The 16,128-nt window shown below is 46.7% G+C and overlaps 1 protein-coding gene across 1 annotated transcript in view; it reads right to left on the bottom strand.

Moving 5' to 3' along the window:
• Positions 1–16,128, bottom strand: part of LOC101011728 (radial spoke head 10 homolog B) — a 39,136-nt gene that overhangs the window by 12,727 nt on the left and 10,281 nt on the right. Inside the window, 8 exon segments of the mRNA XM_031665876.1 lie at positions 4,648–4,690; positions 4,692–4,794; positions 5,233–5,312; positions 6,395–6,509; positions 12,050–12,230; positions 13,134–13,254; positions 14,333–14,434; positions 15,903–16,066. Coding sequence (XP_031521736.1) covers positions 4,648–4,690; positions 4,692–4,794; positions 5,233–5,312; positions 6,395–6,509; positions 12,050–12,230; positions 13,134–13,254; positions 14,333–14,434; positions 15,903–16,066 — 909 coding nt within the window.

Raw genomic sequence — 16,128 nt, forward strand, 5'->3', positions numbered from 1 at the left:
GCAACCTCCACCTCCTGGGTTCAAGTGATTCTCCTGCCTCAGCCTCCCAAGTAGCTGGGACTACAGGTGCACAACACCACGTCCAGCTAATTTTTGTATTTTTTAGTAGAGATGGGATTTCACTATGTTGGCCAGGCTGGTCTCAAACTCCTGACCTCAAGTGATCTGCCTCCCTCGGCCTCCCAAAGGGCTGGGATTACAGGCGTGAGACATTGCGCCGAGCCATAAATTAATATCTTAAAGACTGATAATTTTGAAAAGCATTCTGGATTAACATTGGTATGTACGGCCAGGCATGGTGGCTCACACCTATAATCCCAGAACCTTGTGAGGCCGAGGTGGGAGGATCACTTGAGCCCAGGCGTTGGGGATCAGCCTGGGCAACAGAGCAAGACCCTGTCTCTACAAAAATTAAAAATGGAGGCCGAGCATGGTGGTGCATGCCTGCAGTCCCAGCCACTCAGGAGGCCGAGGTGGGAGGATCACTGAAGTCCAGGAGTTTGAGGCCACAGTGAACTGTGATCACAACACTGCACTCCAGCCAGGGTGACAGAGCAAGACCCTGTCTCACACACACACACACACACACACACACACACCCCTCTCTCCCTTCTCTAGCACCTCCAAAATAACAGTAAAGTATTTTTTGGCACAGAACAGGACATAGAACATGGGAGAAGAGAACACAGTCCAGGTGTGAAATATGAACACAATGCTGTAGGCTGAAAAGCACCTAGGGAAACAACGTACTGCACAACAAAACCAGTTTTACCACAATTGACATGAAGAAGAATTACGCTCTTCGCATTGGTTAAAGTCACAGTTTCCAAGAACCTATCAATAATCGATAATGTTAATAATGTTAGGTGGCTCACACCTGTAATCCCAGCATTTTGGGAGGCCGAGGCAGGCGGATCATGAGGTTAAGAGATCGAGACCATCCTGGCCAACATGCGGAAACCCCAGCTCTACTAAAAACACAAAATAATTAGCTGGGCATGGTGGATGCCTGTAATCCCAGCTACTCGGGAGGCTGAGGCAGGGGAATCACTTGAGCCCAGGAGGCAGAGGTTGCAGTGAGCTCAGATCGCGCCACTGTACTCCAGCCTGGGTGACAGAGCAAGATTCCGTCTCGATAATAATAATGTTAAGTGAGGAGTTACTGTACCCAAATGTTCAGGTTTCAATATTATTTTAAAAAATCACTCATATCGATCAGCCTCGGTAACACGGCGAAACCCCATCTCTACTAAAAATACAAAAATTAGCGGGGCGTAGTGGCAGGCACCTATAATCCCAGCTAGTTGGGAGGCTAACGCAGGAGAATCACATGAGCCCAGGAGGCAGAGGTTGCGGTGAGTTGAGATTGCACCACTGCACTCCAGCCTGGCGACCGAGTAAGACTCTGTCTCAAAAAAAAAAAAAAAAAAAAAAGTAAAAAATAAAAACATTAAGTGAGGACTTACTGTACTCAAATGTTCAGGTTTCAATATTTTTTAAAAAATCACTCATACTGACCAGCCTGGGCAACATGGTGAAACCCCATCTCTACTAAAAATATAAAAATTAGCCTGGCATGGTGGTAGGTGCCTGTAATCCCAGCTACCTGGGAGGCTGAGGCAGGAAAATCCCTTGAACCAGGAGGAAGAGGTTGCAGTGAGCCGAGATCATGCCACTGCAGTCCAGTCTGGGAGACAGAGCAACACTCTGCCTCCAAAAAAAAAAAAGCAAAAAAACAAAAAACACAAAAACACACTCATACTAAGAACCAGGAAGATCTCAAACTGAATGAAAAAAGAGAGTCCACAGATGCCATCGCTAAGACAACAGAGATGTTACAATTGACGAACAGAGACTGAAGACAGTCATCACAAAAACGCTTCAATGAGGCTGGGTGCGGCGGCTCATGCCTCTAATCCTAGCACTGTGGGAGGCCGAGATGGGTGGATCACCTGAGCTCAGGAGTTTGAGACCAGCCTGGGCAACATGGTGAAATTCTGTCTCTATTAGCTGGGCGTGGCGGCGTGCACCTATAATCCCAGCTACTCGGGAGGCTGACGCAGAAGAATCCCTTCAACCCAGGAGGCGGAGGTTGCAGTGAGCCCAGATCATGTCACTGCACTCCAGCCTGAGTGACAGAGCAAGACTCTGTCAAAAAAATAAATACTCGGGAGGCTGAGGCAGGAGAATGGCGTAAACCCGGGAGGCGGAGCTTGCAGTGAGCTGAGATTCGGCCACTGCACTCCAGCCTGGGCAACAGAGCGAGACTCCATCTCAAAAAAAAAATAATAATAAAAATAAAAATAAAATAAAATAAAATAAAAACTTCAATGGGCAATTGCAAACATGCTTGAAACAAACGAAAAACTGAAAAGGGCCGGGTGTACTGGCTCACTCCCATAATCCCAGCACTTCAGGAGGCTGAGGCAACAGGACTGCTTGAGCCCAAGAGTTCAAGATCAGCCTGGGCAACATGGCAATAACACGTCTGTACAAAAAATAGAAAAATTAGCTGGGTATGTTGGCACACATGTAGTCCCAGCTACTCAGGAGGCTGAGGTGGGAGGATCACTTGAACCCAGGAGGTCGAGGCTGCCGGGAGCCAAGATCGCACCACTGCACTCCAGCCTGGGTGACAGAGCGAGACCCTCGCTCAAAACAACAAACTATTTTCCCACAGTTACACACTAGGTTACCATCCATTTTTCTTATGTATACGACGTTACAAAATTTGTAAAAACTCCTTAGCATTAGTATTTGATTCTGTTTAATCATTTGTATTCCCACAAGTACAAATTAAAAGTATCATGGAACAGGCCAGGCACAGTGGCTCACACCTGGAGATCAACGCAGGCGGATCACGAGGTCAAGAGATCGAGACCATCCTTGCTAACACAGTGAAACCCCGTCTCTACTAAAAATACAAAAATCAGCTTAATATGGTCATGCACGCCTGTAGTCCCAGCTACTCGGGAGGCTGAGGCAGGAGAATTGCTTGAACCCAGGAGGCAGAGGTTGCAGTGAGCCGAGATCGCACCACTGCACTCCAGCCTGGCGAAAGAGCGAGACTCTGTCTTAAAAATATATATATATATCATGGAACAAAAACAACCAATAGTATGAGAACATTGTATAAATAAGATGTCACTATTTTCCCAAGTAATAACTTTTGAAAATTCCATTTTCAATAAACTATAATTGTTTTAAATGACATTGATCCTCCCCACTTCCTTTTTTTTTTTTTTTTTGAGACAGAGTTTTGCTCTTGTTGCCTAGACTGGAGTGCAGTGGCACGATTTCAGCTCATTGCAACCTCTGCCTCCCGGGTTCAAGCAATTCTCCTGCCTCAGCCTCCCAAGTAGCTGGGATTACAGGCTCCCGCCACCACACCTGGCTAATTTTTTTTTGTATTTTTAGTAGAAACGGGGTTTCACAGTGTTGGCCAGGCTGGTCTCAAACTCCTGACCTCAGGTGATCCACCCACCTCAGCCTTCCAAAGTCCTTCCTTTGTAAAAAGATTTCAGTTGGCTTTATTGCTGTTCTAGGATCAGGCAACACGTTGGTCCATCAAAAAGAGTAAGGTGTTCCTCCGTTTTCCTTTTTTGTTTATTGGGGGATTTTTTTGGGACAGGGCCTCCCTCTGTCAACCAGGCTGGAATACAGTGGCATGATCACAGCTTACTACAGCCTCCCAAGTAGCTGGGACTACAGGTGTGCACTACCATGCCCGGCTATGTTTTTTCATTTTTTGTAGAGAGGGGGATCTCACTGTGTTGCCCAGGCTGGTCTTGAATTCCTAAGCTCAGGTCACCCTCTTGCCTCGGTCTCCCAAAGTGTTGGAATTACAGGCATGCAGCACTGCACTCGGCCCCATCTTCCTTTAAATAGCCGGATCTGCGTGAATAAACATACCGTAGGCCAGTCAGGCGCTGTGGCTCACGCCTGCAATCCCGGAACTTAGGGAGGCCGAGGCAGGTGGATCACCTGAGGTCAGGAGTTCGAGACCAGCCTGGGCAACATGGTGAAACCCCGTCTCTACTACAAATACAAAAATTAACCGGGCGTGATGGTAGGCACCTGTAATCCCAGCTACTTAGGAGGCTGAGGCAGGAGAATTGCTTGAGCCCAGGAGGTGGAGGTTGCAGTGAGCCAAGATCGCCTCATTGCACTCCAGCCTGATTGACAAGAGCAAAACTCTGTCTCAAAAATATATATATATACATAAAATATATTAGTGTATATATATATATATTTTTTAAGACAATGGCCCATGGCATATATAAATTTATATATGCATAAGCTGAACTTGAACTCCTCTTGACCCATGTGATTCAATCTACCGCCTCCCAAAGTGCTGGGATTGCAGCATAAATATATATATATATATGGGCTATTGTTATAGGCCATAGGCCATTGTCGTGTCTCTAACTTTTTGTGAGCACATTGGGCAGGTGACGGCTGTTTGTTCCTTCCACGACCACAGACCACTGTTCTGCCAAGAGACTCCGTAAACATTCAATGGTTCTGAAAATCCAGCCCAGATCGTCACCTGATTATTTGCATATCATAGCTGGAATATCTTGCCTCTCTTTAATTAAAATCAAAGTGCCTGTAAATAGAAAGCCAGTATTGAACTTAGGTGGTTACTTTCAGCATCCAGAGGAAGTGTCTCATCTTCATCGTAGGCTCGGGGAGGCGCTGCGTGGGGTCTGCAGTAAGCTACATAAATCTCCCAGCACTTATTCATGTAAATCATAGAGTAGAGCGTCCGCTGTTGCCCACGGAATAAATTGCCTAAAATACACCCGTAAAAAAATGATTACAGATTTATTTTGAGGGAAAAAAAATTTACATAAATACACCCTATTTTTCTTTTTTCCAAGACAGAGTCTTGCTGTTGCTCAGGCTGCAGTGCTTTGGCACGATCTTGGCTCACTGCAACCTCTGCCCTCCAGGCTCAAGCGATTCTCCTGCCTCAGCCTCCAGAGTAGCTGGGATTACAGGCATGCACCACCACGCCTGGCTAATTTTTTGTGTTTTTAGTAGAGACAGGGTTTTGCCATGTTGGCCAGGCTGGTCTTGAACTCCTTGACCTCAGGTGGTCCACCCGCCTCGGCCTCCCAAAGTGCTGGGATTGCAGGAGTGAGCCACTGCGCCCAGCCCAGATTTATATTTTGAGGAAAAAAAAAAAAAATGGGGCCGTAAATCGAATCCTATTGGTTTTGTATTTACCTTTTATCTGGTAGGCATTTGGATGAATGTTCTCAGTCATCAGTTTTGTAAAACACAAGAAGAGCGATGGGCTTCTCTTTCTGTGATAATGATCAAGAAATACAATAATTACTTCTCCAAAAGAGGGAAATTAATTCCCTTCTCCTTGAGCACAGGCTAGACTTAATAATTTCTTTCTAATGTATAGAGTATAGAAAGGGAAGGCTGGAATCAGTGGTTCACACCTATAATCCCAGCATTTTGGGAGGTGAAGGCGGGCGGATCACTCGAGATCAGGAGTTCAAGACCAGCCTAGCCAACATGGTGAAATCCCATCTCTACTAAAAATGCAAAAAATTGGCTGGGCTTGGTGGCGGACACCTGTAATCCCAGCTACTTGGGAGGCTGAGGCTGAGGCAGGAGAATCACTGGAACCCGGGAGGTGGAGGTTGCAGTGAGCCGAGATTGCGCCACTGCACTCCAGCCTGGGTGACAGAGCAAGACTCCATCTCAAAAAAATAAATACATAAATAAAATTTATTTTTTTAAAAAGATATAAAACCACTTTTGCTGTAAGAAAGACATGAAATTCTGACATAAGAAAAGTTGGTTGTGATTATTTGTTTCTGCATTAAAAACCCCAAGAGATATTTGCAGTATTGAACAGATTCAAATATGAAGGGTTTTCAAAGTTTTGATCTAGTATCTCATGGCTTTGTGGTTAATGTTTATAGAAAGACTGTGTTCTGAGTCCTTCATTTCAAGGGTATTAAAAAAAAAAAAAAAAAAGACTGCTGAGGCTGGGCACGGTGGCTCACGCCTGTAATCCCAGCACTTTGAGAGGCTGAGGCAGGTGGATCGCCTGAGGTCAGAAGTTCGAAACCAGCCTGGCCAACATGGTGAAACCCCATCTCTACTAAAAATACAACAACAACAACAAAAAAAAATTGCCAGGCATGGTGGTACATGCCTGTCATCCCAGCTACCCAGGAGCCTTGCTTGAACCTGGGAGGCAGAGGTTGCACTGAGTCAAGATTGTGCCACTGCACTCCAGCCGGGGCAACAGAGCAAGACTCTGTTTCCAAAAAAATAAAAATGACTGCTGAAGAAAAGAGGGCATTATGACAATAGTACAATCTAGCCATGCCCCGTCCCCCAACGGGGGTCCAGAAATAGTACTTACTGGAATTCTTCGTGATAAATGTGGTACGCCAAATGCAGGAGGTAATTCAAAAATGTTCTCAGAAGTATTGTTGCAAATGGAGAATGGATTTCTTCATCTGGTATGTCATTACTGGCTAAAATAAGAAAAATGGAGAGGATGTCTGATATTTGCTAGAACCTTCCATATTATTTGCTCCTGGTATACAATTCGAAGAACTGAATATGAGAGAGTACTTATTTCAAAATGCTCTGAACATGTATAAGCATCCAACTAAAAATTTAAAACTCCATAAAAGCCAGGCACAGTGGCTCACACCTGTAATCCCAGTACTTTGGGAAGCTGAAGCAGGCAAATTGCCTGAGGTCAGGAGTTTAAGACCAGCCTGGGCAACATGGTGAAATCCTGTCTCTACCAAAAATACAAAAAATTAGCCAGGTGTGGTGGTGTGCACCTGTAATCCCAGCTACTCGGGAGACTGAGGCAGGAGAATTGCTGGAACCCAGGAGGCAGGACTTGCAGTGAGCCAAGATTGAGTCACTGCACTCCAGCCTGGGCAAAAGAGTGAGACTTCGTCTAAAAAAAAAAAAAAAAAAAAAAAAAGTCAATCTGGTTCCTTTATAAGACGAGACATCTTGTCCCAATGTTTTCCAGAGTAGTCTGAGACACAATCTGATGAATGCTGCTAATTCTAAATGGATTTTAAGTATGTTTCAAACACTAAACTTTGACGTAAATGGGCATTTTTTCTAATACTTTATTTTTCAAGTGGATAATTTGAAGCTTGCAGCTCTGCCTCCCAGAATTTGGCTGAAAGAAGTCAAACTTCCAAAGTTGTTAAAATTTATCACATCAATTTCCTAATTTGAAATCAAGACCAATCCTAAGACTACTTAGGGCCTTTTCTAGACTCTTCCAAGCCATTGCTGATTCTCCCCATTTCTTTTTTTTTTTTTTTTTTTTGAGAACAGAGTCTCACTCTGTTGCCCAGGCCTGAGTGCAGTGGCGCGATCTCGGCTCACTGCAGCCTCCGCCTTGCGAGTTCAAGCGATTCTTCTGCCTCAGCCTCCCGAGTAGCTGGGACTACAGGAATGTACCACCACACCCGGCTAATTTTTTGTATTTTTAGTACGGGTTTCACCGTGTTAGCCAGGATGGTCTCGAACTCCTGACCTCAAGGTCTGCCCACTTCAGCCTCCCAAAGTGCTGATTACAGGCATAAGCCACTGCGCCCAGCCTTTTCTTTTTTTTTTTTTTTTGGTTGTTGAGACAGTCTCACTCTGTCACCGAGGATGGAAGTCTTGGCTCACTGCAACCTCCACCTCCTAGGCTCAAGCGATTCTATTCCTGCCTCAGCCTCCCACTAAGTAGCTGGGAATACAGGCATGAACCACCACACCTGGCTAATTTTTGTGTTTTTAGTAGAGACGGAGTTTCACCACATTGGCCAGGCTGGTCTCAAACTCCTGGACTCAAGTGATCCACCTCGGCCTTCCAAAGAGCTGGGATTACAGGTGTGCGCCGTGAGGCCTGGCCGCCTCCCCATTTCTGACCTGACAAGTCAGTGCTTTTTCACTGTAGATCGGTGGTCGGAGGGAGAGAGGGAGGCAAACCTTCTGTAAAGGGCCGGAGAGTAAGTATTTTAGGCTTGGTGGACCAGACAGTCTACACCACAACCCCTTCGCAGTGGTGCTTTGGGGTAAAGCAGCCACAAACATGTGAGCAAATGGGCATGTCTGTGTCTACGGTACATCAGGGAACCAGGGGCGGACTGATTTCACCTCTGGGACCATGCATGGTCATCTTGCTTTTTGTAGGTGACCTCGCATCGTTGCTGTTAATACCAATGGTGACTGTTCTTCAAGTACATTAAACACCGTGAGCGGCACCAATGCTGGGATTTCTGGAACACTCTTCTCCCAACCTGGGCCTTCACCACTCCCTCCGCATTTCCAACTGCTTTCCAGGTGACACTGTGATACTGTCCTTTAAACCAGCAGTCCCCAGCCTTTTTGGCACCAGGGACCGATTTCGTGGAAGACAATTTTTCCATGAATGGTGGGAAGGGGTGGGGAGACTGTTGGTTTCAGGATGATTCAAGCACATTTGAATTACTGCACACTTTATTTCGATTACGATGACACTGTAACACATAATGAAACAATTCTACAACTCACCATCATATAGACTCAGTGGGAGCCTGAGCTTGTTTTCCTACAACTAGGGGTGACGGGAGACAGTGCCAGATCATCAGGCACTAGATTCTCCTAAGGAGGGTGAACCTCCATCCCTCGCCTGCCAGTTCACAGGAGGATTTGCGCTCCTGTGAGAATCTAACGCCCTGCTGATCTGCAGGAGGTAATGCCAGCGATGGGGAACGGCTGTAAAATCAGATGAAGGTAGGCCAGGCGCGGTGGCTCACACCTGTAATCCTAGCACTTCGGGAGGCTGAGGCGGGCGGATCACAAGGTCAGGAGTTCAAGATCAGACTGGCCAACATGGTGAAACCCCATCGCTATTAAAAATACAAAAATTAGCCGGGCATGGTGGCAGGCACCTGTCATCCTAGCTACTCGGGAGGCTGAGGCAGGAGAATTGCTTGAACCTGGGAGGCAGAGGTTGCAGTGAGCCGAGATTGCGCCACTGCACTCCAGCATGGGTAACAGAGTGAGACTCTGTCTCAAAAAAAAAAAGATAGAAAGAAAATCATGAGGCCGGGCGCGGTGGCTCAAGCCTGTAATCCCAGCACTTTGGGAGGCCGAGACGGGCGGATCACGAGGTCAGGAGATCGAGACCATCCTGGCGAACACCGTGAAACCCCGTCTCTACTAAAAAATACAAAAAACTAGCCGGGCGAGGTGGCGGGTGCCTGTAGTCCCAGCTACTCGGGAGGCTGAGGCAGGAGAATGGCGTAAACCTGGGAGGCGGAGCTTGCAGTGAGCTGAGATCCGGCCACTGCACTCCAGCCCGGGCTACAGAGCGAGACTCCGTCTCAAAAAAAAAAAAAAAAAAAAAAAAGAAAGAAAAACATGGGTATATGTACATCGATAGTTTTTTTAAGGGTTTGGAGCTTTTTGTTGTGAAAATACGCACTTACTCCACATACAGTCAGGCTCCTGGGTCTCACGCACTGTGTAAGTTCTCTCTCTCTTCCTCCTTCTCCCCCTCTATCTCCCCACAATCTTTCCCCTTAACTTCTTAGCACCTTAGCCACACAGAATGTGTCTTATTAAACCAGGCTAGTAAATCCTCAGCAGAATACCCATCACACAATAAGATTTTGGAGATCGGAGTCTCAGCCTCTGCGCCCAAAATGGAGTGCAATGGTTGGTCTTCACCACTGCATCCTTTCTGGCTCCCAGGTTCACGCTCTCCTGCCCTCAGCTCTCGTAGTTGAGACTAGGAGTGCACACACCACGCCAGGCTTCTGCACTGCACTGCACTTAAGCCCTACTGTCCTGACCTCGTGATCCACCCACCTTGGCCTCCCAAAGTGCCAGGGATTACAGATGTGAGCCACAGTAGCTGGGTCTTTTTTTTTTTTTTTTTTTTTTTTTTTGAGACGAGTCTCACTCTGGTTCAGGCTGAGTGTAGGTCGGATCTCACTTTTCACTGTAACTGCTCGAAATTAAATGATTTTGCCTCCTAGTGCTCTTCCCGAAGGCTGAGAAGGCCACCACATAGGGGCTAATTTTTTGCATTTTTAGGTAGAGACGGGATTCACCATGTTAGCCAGATGGTCTCTGTCCCTGATTCGTGATCCACCCACCTTGGCCTCCCAAAGTGCTAGGATTACATGTGAGCCACAGTAGCTGGCCTTTTTTTTTTGAGATGGAGCCTGGTGTCACCTACAGGCTGGAGTGAGGCACACCCTGACTCACTGCAACCTCCTCGGCCTCGGGTCTGCTACCTCTCCTTCCTCAGCCTCCTGAGTGGCTGAGATTACTGTGTGCATGCACCACCACCTGTAGCCAATTTTGTCGCTTTAGTAGAGATGGGGTTTCACTGGGCAAGTTGGCCAGGGCTGGTCTCAAACTCCTGACCTCAACTGATCCGGGTCTAATTTCCAGCCTCCCAAAGGCTGGGATTACAGGCCTGAGCCACCATGCTCAGCCAAGACTCCCGAGACACAACCCAGGCAATAGTCAAGCCATTGATTCAGAAGTGGGCAAATGACCCCACTTGGCTCTGTGAAATGAAAGACCTTTTTAGAGAGCTTCTATCAAAAGCCTCCTTTTCTCTAGTTAGTAGTGCATAAGTGGATGTGTGAAGGCTGGAACCACAGCAGCCAACTTGCAATCAGGAGGGAAGAAAACACAAGGGTGAAAGTGACATGGTGGGAGGTATTGTGGATAGATGGAAGAGAAATCCCACGCCTGAGATGCTGAATTGTGTCCAACCTTGAAGCCTACAGTATTCTGTATTACACATGGCAGACAACAGTGGATTGTCTGTTACTGGCAAACTAAAACCACCCTCTTACGCGCACGCACACACACACACACCAAAAACTGATTAAATAACCACTAAATATACAGGAAATCAGTGACCACTGAAAATATTTTGCTGGGCACAGTGGCTCATGCTCAAAATCCCAGCGTACTGGGAGTGGCGTAGAGGATCACTTGAGACCAGGAGACCAGCTTGGAAAACGTGGCAAAACCCCTGAAACTACTTTAAAAAAAAAAAGAGCCGGGCGTGGTGGCACACACGTGTAATCCCAGCTACTCTAGTGGCTGAGGCACAAGAATCACTTGAACCGGGAGGCGGAGGTTGCAGTGAGCCGAGATCGCGCCACTGCACTCCAGCCTGGGTGACAGAGTGAAACTCTGTCTCCAAAAAAAAAAAAAGAAAAAGAAAAAAAGTCATGTAATCACCTTAGCAGAACAGTAAGTTATCCTATATAAAATAGATAATGCAATTTAATAGAGAATGACATGCCTTTTGTCTAAAAGAGTTCTGTAGATGGATGGTGATGGTTGCACAACAATGCGAATGTACTTCATGCCACTGGACTGTGCACTTAGAAATGATTAAGATGGTAAATCTTATGTGTACTTTACCACAATTAAAATTAAAAAGGTATCTAGAGTGCCTATATTTACCACAGACAAAATAGACCTCAGAGAAACAAAAATTACCAGGGTTGGCCAGGTGTGGTGGCTCACACCTGTAATCCCAGCACTCTGGGAGGCTGAGGTGGGCAGATCACTTGAGGCCAGGAGTTCGAGGCCAGCCTGGCCAACAAGGCGAAACCCGGTCTCTACTAAAAATACAAAAATTAGCCAGGCATGGTGGCCTGCACCTGTAATCCCAGCTACTCATGAGGCTGAGGAAGGAGAATCACTTGAACCCGGGAAGCGGAGGTTGTAGTGAGCTGAGATCACACCACTGTACTCCAGCCTGGGCAACAGAGCAAGACTGCGTCTCAGAAAGAAAGAAAATTAGCAGGGTTAATAGGAAATTACGTGATGATCAAAAGAGCCAGAGCACCAATGCATAATGACCCTCCACGTGTGCGCCCCGAACAACAAACTTCAAATATATGAAGCGAAATTTACAGAACTGAAAGCAGAAATAGACAAATCTGCAATTATACTGGGACATGTCAAAGGCTTTACATCATTTCAATGGCTTTCCATCATTGTTTGAAATGCGATCTTCCCAGTTCTGTACTCACCGTGCCATGTTTCTTGTTGGAAACCCATTCTCTGTCATACACGGCTCCACTGGCGTAATAAAACTTGCCACGTCTGTGACGATGTCCGTTTACAAACTCCCCTATGTATTCATTTCTCAAGGGATACTGGGAACTGGGGATTCTCTTTAGAAACCACATGTGTGTTCCAAAGCCATTCTGAAAAAAAGCAGACGGCCATGAGACATGCGCAAACCAGTTTCTCTCTTTACCCGAATCCCCTCAAAATTAGGATAAATGCAATGAAAACTGGAAAAGGCAAAGAACTTGGACTCTGGAGCCGCACAGACTTGGGTTCAATTTCAGCTCAGCTGCTTATTAACGAGTCTTTCGAACTAAGGCAGATGATTTAAGCCCTGTAAGTTCCTCATCCGTAAAACAGAAATAACACCTGCCCCTCAGCTTAGATACAAAGGAGTTCGAGACCAGCCTGGCCAACATGGTGAAAACCCGTCTCTACTAAAAATACCAAAAAAACAAAAAACAAAAAAACAAATTAGCCGGGCCTTGGTGGTGGGTGCCTGTAATCTCAGCTACTCCAGAGGCTGAGGCAGGAGAATTGCTTGAACCCAAGAGGTGGAGGCTGCAGTGAGCTGAGATCACGCTACTGCACTCCAGCCTGGGCAACAGAGCAAGACTCTGTCTCTAAAAACAAACAAACAGGCTGGGTGTGGTGGCTCATGCCTGTAATCCTAGCACCTTAGGAGGCTGAGGCATGCAGATCACTTGAGGTCAGGAGTTCGAATCCAACCTGGTCAACATGGTGAAACCCCGTCCCTACTAAAAATACAAAAACAACAATTAGCCAGGTCGTGGTGGCGGGTGCCTGTAATCTCAGCTACTCCAGAGGCTGAGGCAGGAGAACTGCTTGAACCTGGGAGGTAGAGGCTGCAGTGAGCCAAGATTGCATCACTACACTCCAGCCTGGGCGACAGAGAGAGAGACTCTGTCTCAAAAAAAAAAAAAAAAAAAAAAAAAAAACCCGAAAAGACATAATACATGTGTTGAGAATCGGTGGAGTGTCCACCTCTGGGTATAAACTGCTCCCTCGCCCGGGCGTACCTGGAGGCCCCTTTCCCACCGCCCGGTGTACTCTTCGTTGGCGGTCAGCCACCTCATCCTCCCCTCCCCGTGGCGCATGTTGTCTTCCCACTGGCCTTCGTATATATTTCCAGATTTATAACTAGGATGAAAGAAACTGAAGAAAAACAATCAGTTACCTCCTACACAACATTTACCTTTAAGACATTCTTTTAAACACTCCCCTTGAGCTCCTTTGAAGAAATCTACCCCTTGTACCTATACAATCTTCTCTGTATTTAAATTCAGGCTGGGCGCGGTGGCTCACGCCTGGAATCCCAGCACTTTGGGAGGCCGAGGCTGGAGGATCACCTGAGGTGAGGAGTTCGAGACCAACCTGACTAATAAGGAGAAACCCCCTCTCTACTAAAAATACAAAATTAGCCAGGCGTGGTGGCGCATGCCTGTAATCCCAGCTACTTGAGAGGCTAAGGCAGGAGAATTGCTTGAACCCAGGAGGTAGAGGTTGCGGTGAGCTGAGATTGCACCATTGCACTCCAGCCTGGGCAACAAGAGCGAAACTCCATCTCGAAGACAAAAACAAAAAACAAAAATTAGCCGGGCATGGTGGTGGGCACCTGTAATCCCAGCTACTCGGGAGGCTGAGGCAGGAGAATCGCTTGAACTCAGAAGGTGGAGGTTGCAATGAGCCAAGATCATGCCACTGCATTCGAGCCTGGGCAACAGAGTGAGACTGTCAAATAAATAGATAGGTAGGTAGGCAGATCCATAGATCGATAGATAGATAGGTAGGCATGAGGTCCTAAGGGAGCAGAATGAGTCACTTTATTAAACCTTCTGACTATTTAATAAGGTGACAAAGTGGGTAAGAGCTTGTTTTTAAAATTCCTAATGGCTCCCTCAACAAGGATTAGTTAATATTTGGCCAGTTTTTGAGATGGGATCTCACTGTGTCACTCAGGCTGGAGTGCGGTGGTGCGATCATGGCAGGAGAATTGCTTAAACCCAGAAGGTGGAGGTTGCAGTGAGCGGAGATGGCACCACTGCGCTCCAGCCTGGTGATGCAGAGTTTTAGACCAAGGCCTCAAAAACACCATGCTTAGAGAGAAAATGTTCTGCACAACTTTTGCACCTTACTTTTAAATATCCAAAGTGAACATTATTTGGGCCCACAAACACTTCTTTGCCCATACCCCAAGCACGGCCATAGTCATACCTACCATCTTATTCCCCAGCCCTTTTTGATGTTTTGCACCCAGTCTCCCTTATACCAACACGCACTCTTGATTGTACAATGGAGCCCTGAAACAAATAATATCACCCTATAAATCATCAAACTCAATGAAACGCTTGTCAAATGTAAGGATATCAACTTAAAACTAGAACTCACAATAGAAAGAGGTCACCATATGTAAAGCAAGACATATTTCTGTTTTGCTGTCAAGAAAATGGTAAAACTGCTACACAAGGGGAAATGAGATAATGTCACAAATCAATTTCTCCTTAATAAAGTGCCTTATTGGCCAGGCACGGTGGCTCACGTCTGTAATCCCAGCACTTTGGGAGGCCAAGGTGGGCGGATCACAAGGTCAGGAGTTCAAGATCTGCCTGGCCAACATGGTGAAATCCCGTCTCTACTAAAAATACAAAAATTAGCCGGGTGGTGGCACGCCACTGTAATCCAGCTACTTTGGGAGGCTGAGGCAGGAGAACACAAACCTGGGAGACAGAGGTTGCAGGAGCCAGATCATGCCACTGCACTCCCAGCCTGGCACAGAGCGAGACTACCAAAATAAAAATAAAAAGTGTCATATTACGCACAGAATGACTGCACTCATCATATTCAAGCTCCATCATATCCAGTAACTATTAGTCAATTAAGTACCTAAAGAAATCCTGTCTGTTGCCACTTGGAGTGAACAGTTGAGCCTTCCATGTAACGGAAGGTCACTCTCTCCTAGGCACCAGAACCATTGTTGTTTTAGCCATTTGGACATCCTACCACTTTGCATTGCCTCCGGCATAAGTGAGCATAGTACCTTTGTTTGATTTTACACTGAAAGCCTCCTCAAAAGTGCTTTTCATAGGGTTTATCTGTGTGTGTGAGAGACAGAAAGAGAGAGAGAATGTTTCTATCTTCTCTCACGATCAGGCAAACTCATTCCTTCCTGCAACCATTCAGATGCTGCTGTCTGGAAGTCACTGTGCCCAATCCCTCCAATATGTCTCAAGCAATCTGTGTAAGCTAACACACACACACACACACACACACAACAACACAACCCAATAAATAGCCTATTAAAAGCTCGTGATATGTCCAGGGTGACAGGACGCTTGGTCTCTCAGCATTTCTTTGGGAGGCCGAGCAGGACTGAGGTTGGGGAGTTTGAGACTGAGTCTCAGCCAACATGGCAAAATTTGTCTCTACTAAAATACAATTAAGTTGGGCGGTGGCATTACCTGCAGTCCCACTGGAGGAGAATTAGTTGAACTCCTAGAGGAGGCTGCAGTGGAACTTAGAGCTGCCACTGCACCCCAGCCTAGGTGACAGACTCCTCTCAAAAAAGAAAAAAAAAAAATTAATAAAATAAGCGACTCCCCATATCGATAATTTCACTCAATAAACAAAAGTGAATATGCCCTATGCTTAGCCCCACCTCTTTCTGTCTCCATGTGGCTTCTCTCATTCCTGTACCCTTCTGCCCTCCACATGGGCACCCCACCTCTTTCTGCCCTCCTGCCCTGCCCCTGCTCCTTCACGTATTGCCCCGCCCCACCTTCCCGTGTTACCGCCATTGCACCACAGGGTTTGGCGCGTAGGACACGGGCTGGGTGCTGCACTTGAACATCCCGAACCCGTTCCTCATGCCGTTGACCACTTCGCCTTCGTACATGCTGCCGTCCGGCCACGTGTACACGCCGTGGTTCATCGGGTCGTTCTTCACAAAGTCGCCCTGAAGCAGAACGGCCATGGGGTGACAGAAGGAAGCGCTGGGGGCGGGGGCGGGAATCCCTA

Source organism: Papio anubis, chromosome 4 (assembly GCF_008728515.1).
Source record: "Papio anubis isolate 15944 chromosome 4, Panubis1.0, whole genome shotgun sequence".
NCBI classification, from domain to species: Eukaryota; Metazoa; Chordata; class Mammalia; order Primates; family Cercopithecidae; genus Papio; species Papio anubis.